Below are 18,816 nucleotides of genomic sequence, written 5' to 3' on the forward strand. Positions count from 1 at the left end.
CAGTATCTGGAAGCGTTATCTGCACTCCCATGTTCATTGCAGCTCTATACACAATAGCCAAGACATGAATTCAACCTAAGCATCCATCAATAGATGAATGGATAAAGAAAATGTGTTACATATAAACAATGGAATACTATTCAGCTGTAAAAAAAGATTTAAGTACTATCATTTGCAGCAACACGGATGAGCCTCGAGGAAGGTATGTTAAGTGAAATAACCCAGGCACAGAAAGATAAATACTGTATGTTTTCATCCATATGTGGAAGCTAAATACGTTGACCCCAGGGAAGTAGAGGGTAGAATAGTGCTTACTAGAGGCTGCTGGGGAGGTGGGCAGTAGCCAAAGTTAACAGATACAAAATAACAGCTAGATAGGAAGAATAAGTTCTAGTATTCTATAGCACTGTATGGACAGTATAACAATTTACTGTATATGTTCAAATAGCAAAAGAGGGGATTTTGAATGTTCCCAACACAAAAAAATGGTGTTTGAGGAGATGGATGTGCTGACCACCTTGATTTATTACACACTGTGTACATGTATCAAAAATCACACTGTGCCCTATAAATATACACAATTGTGTGTCAATTAAAAATAATAATAAAAGCAAAAAATACACAAAAACTTAAAAATTTTTAAAAGAAAAGACAAGGCAGAAACTGGGAGAAAATCTTTGTAGAACATACCTGATAAAGGACTGATATCCAAAATATTACAAAGTATTCAATTTGCAACTGAGGGACAGTCTACAAAATATCTGATTACCATGTCTCAAAAAATTGTCATGGTCATCAAAAACAAAAACGTTTGAGAAACTGTCAGAGCCAGGAGGAGCCTAAGAAGACAAGATGACTAAATTTAATGTGGTCTCCTGAATGGGATCTTGGAACTGAAAAGAATTATTAAGTTAAAAAAATTTTCTTAAAGTATGAATTTTTATTAATGAAGATTTTATTTTTAATCTTTGTTTGATCCAAACAGCTGTTAGATAATCCAGAAGTGTTGACATTTTCTCTTTTTATCCTACTCTCAAGTATTTATCCTTTGAGTTACAAATAATCCAATTACATTTTTTATTTTAAAATATACAGTTAAGTTATTATTGGCAATAGTCACCCTACTGTGCCATCAAATAGTAGGTCTTATTCCTTCTTTTTTTTTTTTTTTTTTTGACACTTTCTAATATCCTGAATTTTAACTCTACGAAATATTTGTGCTTATAAAAATTCCCTCTCCCCTCTGCTAGGGTATAAGACTTAAAAACATGAATATGGTGGGGGGAATAAATTTTATTTAAAAGTGAAAATATGATGACAAGCAGTTTAGCAGTGTTCTTCAGACATTTTAGGTAGTGACTTTTATCATACTGATATATCACTGTAAACCACTGGTAAATCTGGAAACGGCTAATAATAATGTAGTTCAGAGTGGTTTTGAACCTAGTTTCAGGGGCCACATCAAACAGCTACTATATGTGATTATGGAACGCTTAAATGAAACAATTTGTAAAATCTAAATTTTAGCCAATAACTATATTTAAGATTTTTAAGAATGTCACAAATGGTACATAAAGAGTTTATATGGGGGAATCAGGCAAAACGATGTACTGCCATTTACATATTTTTTTTTTTGTAGAGACGAGGCCTCACTATGACCTGGCTGGTCTTGAACTCCTGGGCTTGAGTGATCTTCCTGCGCTGGCCTCCCAAAGTGCTGGAATTACAGGTGTGAGCCACCACACCCAGCCTACAATTGTTTTTTGTTTTATTAAATGAAAAACTGACTAGGAGATTCAGCTTGGGAACTAGTACTCCTAGCACTAAAGAAGCAATACTCAGTTCATTCTATTATAACTAGTCTGACAGGGTCTTAAAATGTATAAAAGACTATCATAGCTAATAGGATTATGTAAAAGGTTGTTTCACTTTGATTAGTGATAAAAACTAGAATAGTTAAATTTAATATAGACTCCATTTAACTCTAAGCTACTTGGTGCATTCAGTATCACGCACGTATGCTTAGCATATGGGGGAATGGTTAAGAGCTAGGCTTTGAAGCACAAGCTTAAAAACCCAGCTCTGCTCCTGCCAGATGAGATGCAATGTGATACCTCGTCTGTGAAGAGAGAGCTAACAACACATATCTTGCAAAGCTGTTAAAAGGATTAAATGAGCCAAAGTACCTAAACTTAATACTTGACAGTTAGTAAATAATTAATATTTGAATATAAAAAATATAGAGAAAAATTTTAGATTAGCTAAGTTTTATATTTAATAAGTCATTTAAAACTAATAATTTCATTGACCAGTAATGATTATGATGTAAACAAGATCTATGGATCTATTAGATCAAAATGTCAACAACATTTTCATTTTTACCTTACAAACTTACACACCTATAAGTTATTTTCCAGACTATATTCTTAGACTTAAGATCTCCTACTGGTAAAAGGAATGAAATTTCAAATGATTTTTCTGAAAAGAAACTATGTAATGGAGCCAACAATTATTCTATGCTGGAAAATGTGTATGTTCTTTTTACCTTTTTAATCTTTATCTGGACAGATGGCAATTTCCATTTAGATTCTAGCTCTGTTGGTTGACTACAGAGCTAATGAGGCCAGGAACTTAAATGAGGTTGATCTCTAGGCAGGCCAATTAATTTCTCATGGACAGAAATTCTGTTCTAGGTACAAATTGTACTTGCTGCCCCAGTCACTCTTTTGTTAATAACGTGGGGACCAGATGAAAACATGTGAGTGGTTTATCAACCTGGAATTCCTAATGAGAAACACACTGTACATACTTCTGAATAGGACAGCATCATGCTCTTGTGCTGAATGACAAATTTAGACTAAAAATGCTTGAAATAGTCAGTGGTCATTTGACTGCTAATACCAAATTCATATTTATGTTCTCCCCTTTAAAAAGCTTTACAGGCTCCCGAACCCTTTCAAGTTAAACTCCTTATCATTCAGAGACCTACTGCTCTCTGGCCATAAACTGTGTTTACTTCACTTCTTTCCTTCACATATTCTACATTACAGCAAAACAAGATGAGTCCTGCACGTTGGTGCCTCCTCCTCCTTGCCTCTGCCTGTCCCTAACCCCGGCCTGTCTTTTCAGGCTTAGGCCAGTGGCAGCCCGCCCTCCTCCCACAGGGCTCCCTTCCTCTTCTGTGCTTCCCCAGACCTTTCAGCCTCACATAGGACTCACATTCTGACTGATATCATCCAACTAGTTGTGTCCTCTCATCTCTCTCAGGAATCAGTAAGGGCCTTAAAGGTGCAGACTGTATTTTTGCTTCTTTGCTATCCCCTAATAACTTGCCTGTTGAATTCAATAAAGAATAATTGCTGGTGATAGAATGATTCCATTACTCTAACATGTAAAATAACCAAGAAGGCAAATCTATTCATGGTCATCTAGTTTAAATATTAAGAGATTATGCCAAATTTTGTAAAAGAATAAACATAAGCAAGGAACTTAGAAAACATTAAACAACATGATGATACCTTTTAGTATATTAAACCAGGTCACATTATCAGTGACTTAAAACAGAAGTGATGAAAAATTCCCACTTTAACATTAGTAGACTTGAAATCAGTAATAAAATATAAAAGAATTGGTATTAAAAAAATTTTCATCCCTTCTTATATTAAAAACTTAAAAAAGCTCTTCATATAATAATGACAAGTACATACATAATGTGTATTCTGAATATTTTATGTTGAATTTAAGTCGGCAGAAATTTAATTTTCCTGTCACAGCCTGCTCATTTCCTGTTGCAAAACAAGTTGCATACATGAGTACATTTGGTAACCAACTTAGGATGCATATACATAAAATACTAGCAGGCCTCCATGGACACAAATATACCTTTACAAGAAGCTCAAGTCTCACCATTTTGCTCACTATAACAACAGCATATGTCTCATTTAGTGATCAGTGGAAGAGATAGGTAGAATTTTATTGTGAAAAGCCATTTGGGAATGCCTGACAGCTGTGCAAAAAAGAGCTTCACAAATCTTTGTGAGAAGGCCGTCCCAGAGGAAAAGCAATTCTGTTTGGAATTTTTCTTTGTGCCATTTGTTTCACATACATATTATCTGTAGTGTAACCACTAATATATAAAGAATGAAGCAGCACAGTAAAATTATTTCCCACTTAATGAGTTCTTTTCTAACAAAATAATTAGCCTCATGGAACAAAGAAATCTCCTTTGGCTGCAAACCCATAGGTCACAGAGGCCAGGTACTGAAAGACCACAAGACTCTTCAAATGCTTACGTTACACTTTTATGTACTAAGGTAATAAGGTAACGATGGTATGAATAAGGAAACTTTAAGAGGTACATTAACTTGCAAAAGCCATTATGGAACAAATGAGATCTATGTAGTAGCCTAAAAGATGTCTAAGAGAATTAATGTGCCTCTCGAAGGGTCTAACCTCAGAAAGGAACCTGGACATACGATAATCTAGTTCATGAAAAACCAACAGAGCTATGATAATTTCTCTGTTAGATGCCCTTTAAAATTCTGTACAGAAGAAAGCAAAATAATACTATATCAGGCTAGGTCAAATCAAAAGAAAAAGACAAACTCAGTATATGGCTGCCATTCTCTAATATCTAAGAATTGTTATCTAAGAATTAACAGAATCTTCTGGCTGGGTACAGTGGTTCAATTCTGTAATGCCAGAGCTTTGGGAGGTTGAGGCAGGAAGATCACTTGAGTCCAGGAATAGTTTGAGGCTGCAGTGAGCTATGATCACACCACCGTGCTACAGCCTGGACAACAGAGTTAGACTCTGTCTCTAAAAAAAATTAAAATTTCAAAACAAAAACAAAACTCAGAATCTTCTGTTCTAGATGAAGGGAACAGTCTTTTTAAAATAGGTCATATAAAATAAACTAAGAAATAGAATTCAAAGACAAGGCTTTAACATTTTTGAATTTCAACAAAGGAATAGGATTATACTACCCTCTAGTGGAAGTTCAAGAGAATTCAGTATATACTTTTCAAACATATTTTTCCAGTTTTATGATTAAAAAGCACTGTGGTTTTTCACAGAATAAAAACATTCCATTGTATGCTTACACACTTTCAATGTACAGAATACTAATATCACCACATTGAATGTTGTGGTTTTGCATTCTAAACTGTTTTGCAGCACAAGCTAAACTGCATAACTTCCATCCAAACCCTCCTGTCACAGAATAACGGTTTTGTCAATTCACAAAGGCTAGAGAGGTCCCCATTAGAATGTTGACATCTTGATGGCAGATACCCACCCTTGTTCACTGCTGTGTGTCCAGAGTCTGTACACAGTGTGTAGTGCGTGGCAGATGCCCAGCATGTACCAGGCACTGTGCTAAGTGGTTACGTTTATCATCTCATTTAATCCTCCAAATACCTACGAGACAGGTATGCTCATCATCATTTTGCAGACAAGTAGACTAAAGCTTGGAGTCGTTGAGAAATCTGCACAGTTCTTAAAGTGAGGAAGTTGTAGGACTGGAAGCCAAACTCAGATCTGTAAGTTTATAGCCCTTGTTTTCCAGTTCCCAGCATACCTTTATTACTTATTTTTAAAATGACATACCTTATCAGTAAGTATCAATTAAATAGGCTTCTTCAAGCTGGACTGAAACCAATATGAATGGATCATCTGCTGTAACTTAACAATTCCCAAGGGGCTAGGTACCAGGAGTCATAGTAATGAAGCCATGGGATAACACAGCTAAAAGCATCATCGAAAGTCCAAATTGCTCACATAAGATACAACCTGTACCCTTCAATAAAAGCAGACCCTCTAGAGAGCAAAGTAAAATCAAAAGAGTGAAACAGCCTGGAAAATGAGGGACTGACAGGATATGGTGTTACATCTGACAGTGAAAGGGCAACAAGTTCAAAGAAGTTAGGGGAACCATGTGACCAAATAAAATCGCTAACTGTTTTCTTCTAAGTGTGTTTTTATTTTTTATTATTGCTTAACTATTTAAGCCTTGTAATATTATGTCAAGGTATTTGGGTGATAATAGGAGAGATTCTGAGGCTCAAAAAAAAAAAAACAAAACCCAGTAAATGAGTGAGCATTTAAAACACTAAATGTTTCCAAAATCTAAGAATGATACATAAATGCATCAAAATGAATTCACAAAGTACATTAATGGTGCAGATATATGTTTACACAACTTCATCAAATTTGGCTTCAAAGTGTTTATTTTCCTACTGTAAAGAATATCATCGCAGGCCACAGTGGCTCACGCCTGTAATCCCAGAACTTTGGGAGGCGAAGGCGGGAAGATTACGAGGTCAGGAGATCGAGACCATCCTGGCTAACATGGTGAAACCCATCTCTACTAAAAAAAAAAATACAAAAAATTAGCCGGGCGTGGTGGCAGGTGCCTGTAGTCCCAGCTACTTGGGAGGCTGAGGCAGGAGAAGGGCGTGAACCTGGGAGGCGGAGCTTGCAGTGAGCCGAGATTGTGCCACTGCACTCCAGCCTGGGCAACAGAGAGACTCCATCTCAAAAAAAAAAAAAAAAAAAAATATCATCAGCACTGATTCTATAAAGCTTAAATTGCTTAGCTAAAAGCCTCATGATTTTAAGACATCTCTCTCTGGGCTTATTCTAGGCCAACAAATACTATCTAGGTCTCTAAAATTCCAAGTTTTGATATGCTATCTTCCACAGTCATTCATTACTAATTATAAATACCAGGCAAATAACAGCAATAGATTAAAACCCAAAGGAAGTATGCATTCCAAAGGCTAACAGATAATTCAGATTGGCAACATATATGAAAAACCACCATCCAGACACACCTTCTAAAAAAACCTGAACTACCTCTCTAAAAAGAGCTCAATATCGGTTAGACACAGACGAGAGGAAAAAAAATGACTCAAATTAATTTAGAAGTTACTAACTAGAACAGTTATCAGATAATCTTTTAGCTTTCACTTGTGTTTAGTGTTAGATGTTCTCAGATTACTAAAAAAGAAAGGATTCAAGTGAACATCTAGAAGGCCTATCTTGTGCATTTAAGAAGCCAAAATGCAGTTTCTGAAGAATAAGGTCATGTATCACTAAACATCAAACCTTTTTCAGGATATCAGAATCCTAACTGGGAATGAACATACACTATATTCTATGAAAGATTTATAGAGCCTGCATTTCCTAAACAGAATTGACTATGAAAATAATTAGAATTGTGGCAGATGCATTTAATCAGCAGAGTGGTATTAAGCAAACAACAACCATCTGTAAACAGATTTACTCTCAGCTGGGGAAATAAAAGAGGTTATCATAAGAGAACATGTCTGCAAAGAAGCATACAACCAATGAAAAGCAAGTGACTCAAAGAGATACAGAAAGATGAGCTGAAAGAAAGTGGCTACGAAGAATGTTCCAAACATCTTAAAGGCTATGTCCAAGGCTTCGGAAGGACCGTTACTATACCGGTAAGAGGAAACCAATGCAGAGGGCAACAACAGCCATTTTACATTTCTCTAAGACCCAGAATCTCCTTTCCATGCCCTGCCTTCAGAAATAACAAAACACTGACCCTGAAAGGCATGGCAACAGCCAGGGGACTTGAAGAATACAGTTCACAGAGACCTACTGAGAGCCCCCATCCTGCTGCCTCATCACCTCATCCTACTGCCTCATACTGATATGGAGGATATCATCAATGTGGTTGGGATCCTAGATGCATTTATAAATTTTATGATCCTGAGCAAGTTGCAACCTCTCCAAGCCTTAGTTTATCTGTAAATCGGGAATAATAAAAGCTACTTTTGTGGGGTTCTTGTGAGAATTACAGATAGTAATAGTAAAGCATCTAATAATCTGACATAGAGCAGGTGCTATAAACAAACGATAGCTACTGTTATCAGCAACAGCACTCCAAATACTTTGTATCTATTTTGTTCACATACAACAAACTGTTTTATGACTTGCAAATTACTTGCCTTGTATATCAGTTGTGTTTTGCTTTGAATAAGGCAATATTAAAAACAGGAGGAGATAATAGAATATCTTCAGCTTCCCACCTAAAAGACTAAAACAGGTTATTAGCTCATACAGACAGCTCCTACCTCCTACTTTACTAAGATCTTAAGCTTGATTAGGAAATAGTAAGCTACAGTATTATCCTTAGATGTGGCATCATCAAACATAAAAGACAATTTTCTGAATATAAACCCAAGAAAAAAAGAATACCAATATAATCCATCCAAATGAACAACGCCAAAAAAATAAATTTCCAGACTATAAATTTAGCCAAACTGGTACCCTGATTTACACTGTTGTTGTTGTTGTTGTTGCTGTTGTTTGAGACAAGGTCTCACTATGTTGCCCAGGCTGGATTCAAACTTCTGGGCTCAAGCAATTCTCCTGCCTCAGTCTCCAGAATAGCTGCAACTGCAGGCACACGCCACCACAACCAGCACAAGTACTCTCATTTAACCAGGTTTGTTTGATCTCTAATCCGTTTGAAGAGAAAAAAAAAACACTACAAGACATGAAGTTCTAGCAGATCTAAATTTTAAAAGCAACAATTTCTGGAATACATTCTACAGTCAGGACAAAGTCACCTAATCCATTTTCTACATGTATGCTTTCAAACAGAGACCAAATGTCAACAAAGACAACCCGAGTCACTTTAAGATCAACATAATTATAATTATGTGTCCTGAGCTGACCTGAGGCAGAAACAGTTAGAACTAATTTCCTCGCTTTACATCATTTTCTGTCAAATGCTCAACTAATCAAAATATGAAATTAACTAGAAATCATGATTTTCCAAAAAATCCTGTTAACCCAGAATTTCATGTGTTCCTAAAAAGCTTTGAAATGACACCAAACCCTGCCCAAGTTGTTTTCATTCCTAAAAGTAATGAATGAAAACATCGGACTTACTCAGATTTGCTGTCACGGATTCTAAGTCTGCGATTAAAGCTGGGAGCTGCTGGAGCTGCTCCTGCAGCTCCACGAGGCTTGTCTTTTTCTTCTCCCAGTGCGCAGAAAGCATGACCACTTCGCTATCCACCAGCTGCAGCACACAAGAAGGGGGGCAAAGTGAAACCGGCTTTTAGGCACAAAGAAAGTACAGTTAACGTAATGAGATTTAATGTTACCTTTAACAACCCCTCTACTCAGTAGAGATTACGGTACATTCTAAAAGAGACTGAGCTGTTTTCATTTTTAGAAAAGAACCAACTTAATATTCAGTACAGGAAACCTCAAATTACTGCTTGTATCACTGCATCTTAACCCAGAGAAGAGAAAGTTTAAAAATGACTTTAGAAGTCACTTCTAAGTATACCCTGTTTTAAGCAGACCATATATTTGAAAATCCAAATCTAAAAAAAATTAAAACAAAAAACTACCACTAACAACCAAAAAGAAAACAAACATAAAACATAATTAACAGGTAATTACTGACTTTACAAAAGGAAGTCCTCAAACAAAAGTTCCCTAATACATTTAGAATATATCATGATTCAATTTACATTTAAACAGGAATACTTATTGAATAAAGTATATAAAGGAATTTTGAGGAAATCGGCCAATTCCAAAATTCCAGAAAAAGAGGAAATGATTTAAGTTAACAAGGAATTCAGCAGATGTAAAGGGTTCCTAATAGCAAGGTTGTGAAATTCCAGAGTAGCCTAAGATAATTCTAACTTCTTTCGCTAAAGACTATAAAGAAAATGATAAACATTAGTTTCTCCCAGACAATTTTGTTTTGGTCTTAACACAGTGGGAGGGACAAGGGCCTAGAAAGATTGAGAAGAAGCAAGAAGAAGAGGTAATCTTTTGAAAATATCAACATGAATAAGCAAGAACTATGGAAAAAACTCCATAATCTGTACAATAAAAAATAAAGGTGACAAAACCCATTATATGACAGAAGAAAATGAATTTGAATATTCACAACAGACAATTTGCACATCTCGAGATTAAGGTTCTCTTTTTTTTTTTTTTTGAGACGAAGTTTCGCTCTTGTTGCCCAGGCTTCAGTGCAGTGGTGATATCGGCTCACCGCAACCTCCGCCTCCCAGGTTCATGTGATTCTCCTGCCTCAGACCCCCCAGCAGCTGGGACTACAGGCACCTGCCACCACACCCGGCTAATTTTTTGTATTTTTAGTAGAGATAGAGTTTCACCAAGTTGGCCAGGCTGGTTTTGAACTCCTGGCCTCAAGCAATCCATTCATCTTGGCCTCCCAAAGTGTTAGGATTACAGGCATGAGCCACTGTGCCCAGCCAGGACTAAGGCTCTTTAAGAGTTAGAATCTGAATACAACTGATTCTTACCAAGTTCCACTTAAATATTAAGAAAGAACTTATATCAAAAAACATAGGCTTACTGTCAAATTCCCTGGGATGGAATCTAAGTCCACTGTGGCCCTTGAGGAAGTAACTTAACTTCCATTACACCTCAATTTTAAAAATTTATATCAAAGATACAAAATTATTTGTATGTGGTACTAGATTGTTTTTGTTTGTACATTTCACTATAGTAGGAATTCTCATTTGAAATAAGGAACTAAGCTATGATACATCTCCTTGTAGTTTCTCAGCCCACGCTGGAGGGATAAGCACATCATCTCTTCATTCAAGCCTCAACTGAGCTGGGAGGCCACACCAAGTTTCACACACACTGCATTTCTCATTATTTTTGTGTACTTAAAAATGTTGCCAACTGGTCTTTAAAAAGATCTTTAAAAGTAGCTTAAAACACACTGAAAAAACAGCTACAATGCAATAAGGAAACCAAAGCCTGAAATAAGGATCTATGCTCACAAAATTCATTTACAATATTCCACAAACTTCCACTGACCACCCACTATTTGCTAAGCCCGATTCTGGGTACTGAAGATGTAATGACAAACAAATCAGAAAAGAAATTCCTGACCTCTTATTGTTTATATGTTAGTGGCAGGCCTCATAAATTTTCTTAACTTCAGATTTTAAACTCTAAACAAAAAAATTCCTATATTATGATGCTATTTTGGTTAATAATTTGAAAACTCTAGAATAAATAATTTTTAGATATTAACCATTTCTTACTGATAATTAAAGCGCGATATTTAAATATTAAAATTTAACTACAGTTTAGTTCATGCCTGCAATAAAACTGAAAACTAAATTCTGAATATAGAATATAAACATAAGTAGAAAAACTGTATCAGAAAACACGAAACCATCACTTAAGTTTAAAAGAATGGAAGGGTAAACAGATTCTCAGAAATTATCAATACTAAAACATTTTGAACATTTCTAAGTACCAGACCCTATGCTAAGCAATTTACATATATTATCTCATTTAAACCACACAGCAACTCTATACACTAAGCAATATTATAATCTCCATTATACAGATTTTTTAAATTGAGGTGTAATGGAAGTTAAGTTACTTCCTCAAGGGCCACAGTGGACTTAGATTCCATCCCAGGGAATTTGACAGTAAGCCTATGCTCTTAATCAACACACTAGGGATTCTGCTATAGGGGTATATAAAGGAAAGAAAAGTAAAAATCTAGCAAAAGAAAGGGTTCTGAAAAACTGTTCTGTTACCTATTCATTTTATCATTGTAATTTCTTAATGATTAAAAAAGTTATCTCCAGAAGTTCCATTTTTCCACCTCAAAGTAACTCGCAATAAACCCAGATTCACCACCAGGAAATCAAGTTTAAGGAGTAAGACAAACCCATAGTGTTTTATTCCAAAATTCTTTCTGGCAGTTATTGAGGTTAGGAGAAGGAAGAAAAAGCACACCAATCATGAAAAGGTACACCAATGATGTAGAATAGGATCTTAGTATAAAACTGAGTAGTTCAGAGTTTTAAGGAAGACATCATTTTATTTGATTTCCACACAAGTTTGACAAGCAGAATAAGTAGTGTTAAGCCATGTTATAGATGAGAAAACTAAGAGAGGACATGTTATCTGCCCAAGGTCAATAGGTATTCGTGCAGCAAGGCGCAGAAACCAGGATTTCCATCACTAAATTCAGTTCACTTTCTGCCACAGGCAGAGGAAATCCACCCTGAACGCAGAGAGCGAAACAGTCAAATTCAACTGGCTTAATGTCAAACTGTTAAGCAAAACCATGAACCTTGAAAGTTCAATTTGAAGGCAAGCTAATATTTCACAGTAACAGGAGAGGCAAAACACTGAAAGTCTGACTTTAGAAAACTGCCCTCAGAGTCTAAGCCCTAAGTAAGTATTAACTGTTTACGGTATTTTTTTTTTATACATTGTTAAAGGAGAAAAAAAAAAATCAAAACCCTTGTTTAGAAAAAGCCTAGACAGGCTGGGAGCGGTGGCTCATGCCTATAATCCCAGCACTTTTGGAGGCTGAGGCTGGCAGATTATGAGGTCAAGAGATCGAGACCATACTGGCCAACATGGTGAAACCCCGTCTCTACTAAAAAATACAAAAATTAGCTGGGCATGGTGGCACACACTTGTAGTCCCAGCTACTCGGGAGGCTGAGGCAGGAGAATCGCTTGAATCTGGGAGACAGAGGTTGCAGTGAGCCGAGATCGCACCACTGCACTCCAGCCTGGAGACAGAACGAGACTCTGTCTCAAAAAAAAAAAAAAAGAAAGAAAAAAAGAACAAGCCTAGACAACCAAGTTACCTTTGATCACAGCTGCTTGTTTCATAAACTATCGTTCTGAATTCCAAGACTATATAGTTACAATAATTAGCTTAAAAGTAGATGAGTATAAAATAATTGGTTAAAAAGATAGAATTGTCCAAAAGTATATTTGCCCCAGGAGGTTATGCTGTTTAGGTAAAGCCCATCAAAGACACACGAGCAGGTCTGACAAAATAAATGTACAAAGTGACAAGTTTAATACCATGCATATTAAAGATATACATTTAAATATTTACATAGATCTCAATAATACATCACAGAAGGCTTTAAAATAAACTTTCATTTTTAAGGTTGGGTACTGTTTCTGGAAAGCAATAGAAGTACTTTGGATGAGCTGTGGGTTTTAAAACAACCAATTATACCAAAATTTAAGATCCTAAGGTAGCATAAATTCAATAACAGATCTTACAGGAAATTCTTCCTCCTGTATATATTGTTAATGCTTCTTATAATCAAAAGAATGGTTTTTGTTAAAGCTCCTCTACAGGACACAGTCTTCATTTAACATGGGATTCATTCATGTTGATACGCATAGGTGTAGTAGTTCACTAATTTTCACTGCTGTATATGATATTTGTTTTATGAATAATATCATACTTTTTCCTGCAGATGGACTTTGGAACTGTCCAAAGATTAAACAAAGCTTGCTACAAACATTCTGTTACAAATCTCAAGATGCATATGTGCAAGGGTTTCACAAATGAATTGCAGATGTGTCCAAGATATCTATCTCCTCATCTCTCAGGGCCTAGGGTAATGAGATACCCCTCCCCAGTCCCTGCAGGTTGGATGAATGCTCTGGAAAAATTCCTAGAAGCAGAATGGTTGCTTGAAAGGCATGTGCAACTTTAACTTCTACTTAATGCCAACTCATTTTTTCTAATGTGATTGTTCCAATTTATACTCCCAAGTTCTAGTTGTTTATCATCACGTTTCTTCTGAGGAAAGAAACAAAACTGTCATCTGCAAATAATGACCATCTGCACAGAAAGCTCAAAGCCTCTTAAATTTTCGGTAATCTAATGATTACCGAATCTAATTTGGGGTTTCAATTTGCATTTCCTTGATACCAAGCAAGGTTGAACACATTTTACTGTGTATTGGCCATTCATGTTTTCTCTTCTGCAATATGCCTGCTGATATATTTTACTTACTTTTCTCCTGGGTTATTTTAGTCTTCTTTTTATTGATTCATAGGGGTTACTCATATTTTCTGAACACTTATCCTCTGTCTTGTAAATGGTGGTGTTTGATAAAAAACTTTTGACAAAAATTATCAATATACTTATTTATGGCTGGTGCTTTTTACATCTTACTTAAGAAATCTTTCCCACTCTAAGGTCTTAAACATACTTTCTTCTACTATTTTCTAAAAAATGTACAGTTTTCCTTTTCACATTTAAGTCTAATGAAGTCAAAATGTGAACGAGGTCTTCAACTACTTTTATTCAACATATACTAGAGTTTCTACCCAGTATAAGAAACAGGAAAAATTAAAAGTTGTATGGCTTAGAAGGAAAGAAACAAATCTACCATCTACCCAAAACAAATCGCACCCCCAAATACAAGGTATTAGAATAAGGGAATTCAGCAAGATGGCCGAATATGGGATTAAAATACTACAAGTCAAATACTGCAGGTTTTTGGTAGATGTCAGGACAAAGAAGCTGTCTTCCATTAAAAATTTGCTAAAACTTTTTACCCTGAATAGGTATTTAATTTTATGAAATGTATTTTCTGCATCTGATGATCATTTTCGCTCTTAATATTTAACAAAGTCAATTGCATGTAAAAGATTTTCTAATGTCAAATTAACCTTTTAATCCTGGAATAAACTTGTGTATTTTGCTTTTTATACATTGCTGGATCTGGTTTGCCACTATAGGCATACAAGAATCTCTCCCAGGTAGACCATTCCTTTTATTATCCAGTATTCATAAGACATGCAAATATCAATAGCAAGTTTTGTCTAATATTTTAAAGCTTTATATTTAAGCTTTATATTTAAGCTTGATACACATTTTAAAACAACATGTGGGTAGATTCTCAAATTGCATTTCAAATACAATTGTTAGAACATCAGAATTGTTAGAAATTCAAATTGTCTACACACTGAAGCAGTATGAATAGTGTATCAACAGCGAATATGCATGTCTTATATGTGTTCAGCATGGAGACGCCAAGTTACTGCACACAAGCAACTGTTAATTAACAATTACATCTAAAGTTTGATAATCAGAAAATGATGTTTTAAGCATTTTATATCCTAAAGGTTCCTACCTATGTATAGGAATTTTGCTGGTTTTTAGTACATTTAAGGAACCTGGTTGAGTGTTTGGGGTTGATATGTAATACACTGTAACTTTTCCAATTTAAAATACGGGAAATAGGTTTCTGCCTAGCATGTTTACATGGAACATATCAGTTTCAGAAACAGATCATGGAAGTTAGGCAAGAGATGATGCCTTTAATGTGTTTATAACTTTTATATATGTATTCATGGACTCCAGGTTCACTTTTTCATACTTCCTTGTTGGGTTTCAGTATCAAAGTTATCCCAGCCTCATAAAATATGCTGGGCAGTTTCCTCTTTTTTCATTCACTACAAGAACTTGTAAAACGTTGAAATCGTAGATTTCAGCCAGGTGCAGCGGCTAACACCTGTAATTCTAGCACTTTGGAAGGCTGAGGTGGGAGGATCACTTGAGCTCAGGAGTTCAAGATCAGCCTGGGCAACATAGTGAGACCGCCATCGCTAAAAAAAAAAAATTCATTTTCGCAAGGCGTGGTGGCTCACGCCTGTAATCTCAGCACTTGGGAGGCCGAGGCAGGTGAATCACCTGAAGTCAGGAGTTTAAGACCAGCCTGGCCAACATGGTGAAACTCCATCTCTACTAAAAATACAAAAATTAGCCAGGCATGGTGACATGCGCCTATAGTCCCAGCTACTCAGGAGACAGAAGTAGGAGAATCACTTGAACCCGGGAGACAGAGGTTGCAGTGAGCCAAGATTGTGCCATTGGACTCCAGCTTGGGCAATAAGAGTGAAACTCCATCTCAAAAATAAAATTTTTGTAAAAAAACATTAGATGGGCATGGTGGCATACCTGTAGTCCCAGCTACTTGGGAGGCTGAGGTTGGAGGAACACTTAAACCCAGCAGGTTGAGGCCACATTGAGCCATGATCATGCCATAGCATTCCAGCCTGGGCAATAGAACGAGACCCTGTCCCCCAAAAACAAAACAAGAAATGACAGATTTCCAGAAAGAGAGAGAGACAGAAAAAAGAAAAGGATCTCCTGAAAGTTCTGAACAAGAAATGACAGATCGAAAGAAAGAAAGAAAGAAAGCAAGAAAGAAAGCAAGAAAGCAAGAAAGCAAGAAAGCAAGAAAGCAAGAAAGCAAGAAAGAAAGAAAGAAAGAAAGAAAGAAAGAAAGAAAGAAAAGAAAGAAAGAAAGAAAGAAAGAAAGAAAGAAAGAAAGAAAGAAAAGAAAGAAAGAAAGAAAGAAAGAAAGAAAGAGAAAGAAAGAAAGAAGCAAGAAGGAGGAAGCAGGGGAAGGGGAAGAAAAGAAAAGAAAAAAGAGGGGAGGGGAGGGGAGCAGAACAGAGTGGAGCAGAGAGGAGAGGAAAGAGAAAGAAGAAAAGGATTTCCTGAAAGTTCTCCTGTAAAATTCTATGGATCTGGTCCTTTCTTAGCAGAAATATTTTTAACCAGCAATACAATATCTTTAGTGGCTATAAGACTACATGAGATTTGTATTGCTTCTAGTATTGGCATTGATAAAAAAAAAATTCTAAGATTTTGCCATTTCATCTAAGTTTTCAATTTTTTCTCTCTTTTTTTTTTCTTTTTAAGAAACAGGGTCTCACACTATGTTGCCCAGGCTGGAGTACAGTGGCTATTCATAGGCACAGTCCCACTACCGATTAGCATAGGAGTTTTGACCTACTTCGTTTCTGACCTGGGCCAGTTCACCCCTCCTTAGACAACCTGGTGTTCCCTTGCTCCTCAACATCACCATGTTGACGCTGAACTTAGTGTATGCACCCAATTGGCATAGCACACCACAGCTCAGAGCTTCTGGGCTCAAGAGATCCTCCTGCCTCAGCATCCCAAGTAGCTGGGACTATAAGTGTGTGACCAGATAAGTTTTCACATTTGTCATAGAGTTCATCAACTTTTATCTTTTTACTCTGCTACAACTATAGCTATTAATATAGTCCCTTTAATTCTTAAAAGTGTATATGTTTTTTTCTTGATCAGTATCACTAGCAACTTATTAACTAATGATTTAATTGTTAACTAAGTTATTTTATTAGTCTTTTATAAGAACTTTTGGCTGTATGTAGTTTCTATTACATTTTTTGTATTCTATTTCATTTACTTCTCTTACCTTTATTACTGCTTTCATTTTTTCTTCCAGATGTATTCCATTCTCTTCCCTAATTCTTAAGTTAGGTTAACTCACTGATTTTCAATCTTTTTTTTGTTTATACAGTTTCCCTGTAGATAGATTTTAGCAAATTCTACAAGTTTATACATAGTAATTATCATTCATTTCTATTTTTAAATTTATATTTTTTACTTCAAACCATAAAGTATTCATAATATGTATTTTAAAATTTCAAATATAGTTTTCAAAATTGGTTTTTTATATTAACTTTCAGCTTTACTTGCACTGGAATCAGAGAATATATTCTACATGACTTCATTTATATGAAACTTGCTGAGATTTGTGCTGTGGCCCTGTATGTAGTCAATTTTTATGAGTGTTCCAGATATGCTTTAAAAAAATTTATATTCTCTATGTGCTGGAGTAGCATTCTACATTTGTCCATGAGGCCAAATTTGTTAATCACATTAGTCCAATCATCTATATCCATACTTATTGCATCTGTTTTTATTTTTTCCTATCACTTAAAAGGAATGTATTAAAACTCTCTCATTTTGATTGTGGATTTAGCTGTTTTTTTCCTTGTAATTATATTTGTGCTTTATCTATTTGAATAATTTTATTAGGTATACACAGTTTAGACTTTTTTCCCCCGAGGGAATTGAATCTTATTAAGGATCTTCTTCATTTTTCATTTTAAGTCTATTTCACCGATATTAACATATCAGTTTTCCATTGGTTAGTACTTGTCCAGTATATGTTTTCCCTTCAATTACAGGCATATCTTGATTTACTGCACTTCATTTATATTGTGCTTTGCAGATATTGCATTTTTTACAAATTGCAGGTTTGTGGCAACCCTGCATCAAGCAAGTCTATCAGCATCATTTCTCCAACAGCACATGCTCACCTCATGTCTCTGTGTCACATTTTCGTAATTCTGAAAATATTTCAAACTTTTTCATTATTATTACATCTGCTATGATGATTTGTAATCAGTGATCTTTGATGCTACCATTGTCATTATTTTGGGGCACCACAAAGTGCACTCATTTGTAAGATGGTGAATTTAATTAATACATGTTATGTGTGTTCTGACTATTCCACCAACAGGCCATTTCTCTCTCCATTCTCAGACCTCCCTCCTCAGAACTCCCTATTCCCTAAGATAATAATTCCCTACAAATAGCTTCTACATATTCAAGTAAAAGAAAGAGTCACACATTTCTTACTTGAAATAAAAAATCGAATGATTAAGCTTAGTGAGAAAGGAATGTCAAAAGCAAAGACAGGCCAAGAGCATCATGCACTAAACACTCAAATTGTGATTGCAAAGAAACAGTTATTGAAGAAAATTAAAAATGCCACTCCAGTGAACACATGAATGATAAGAAAGCAAAATAGGCTGGACATAATGGCTCAACCCTGTAATCTCACTTTGGGAGGCCGAGGTAGGAGGATCACTTGAGCTCAGAAGCTCAAGGCCAGCCTGGGCAACATAGCTCCATCTCTACAAAAAGTTAAAAAATTACCTGGGCATGGTGGCTCACATCTGTAGTCCCAGCTACTAGGGAGGCTGGGATAGGAGGATCTGCTTGAGCCCAGGAGTTGGAGGCTGCAAGTGAGCCATGATGCCACCACTGCACAGCAGCCTGGGTGACAAAGCAAGACTGTTTAAAAAAAAAAAAAAAAGAGAGAGGGGAGGATGTCCTGGCTTCATTCTGCTGGAAACAGTCACG

At 35.9% G+C, this 18,816-nt stretch overlaps 1 protein-coding gene across 8 annotated transcripts in view; it reads right to left on the bottom strand.

The window, feature by feature from the left end:
* DTNBP1 (dystrobrevin binding protein 1) overlaps nt 1-18,816 on the bottom strand; it is a 150,000-nt gene that overhangs the window by 100,258 nt on the left and 30,926 nt on the right. For all 8 annotated transcript variants that reach the window (XM_011967928.1, XM_011967931.1, XM_011967930.1 and 5 more), the window contains one exon: nt 8,929-9,061. In XM_011967928.1, the coding sequence (XP_011823318.1) occupies nt 8,929-9,061 (133 nt within the window). The remainder of the gene's footprint in view (nt 1-8,928; nt 9,062-18,816) is intronic.

The sequence above is a fragment of the Mandrillus leucophaeus genome, unplaced genomic scaffold (assembly GCF_000951045.1).
Source record: "Mandrillus leucophaeus isolate KB7577 unplaced genomic scaffold, Mleu.le_1.0 Scaffold82, whole genome shotgun sequence".
Lineage (NCBI taxonomy): Eukaryota > Metazoa > Chordata > Mammalia > Primates > Cercopithecidae > Mandrillus > Mandrillus leucophaeus.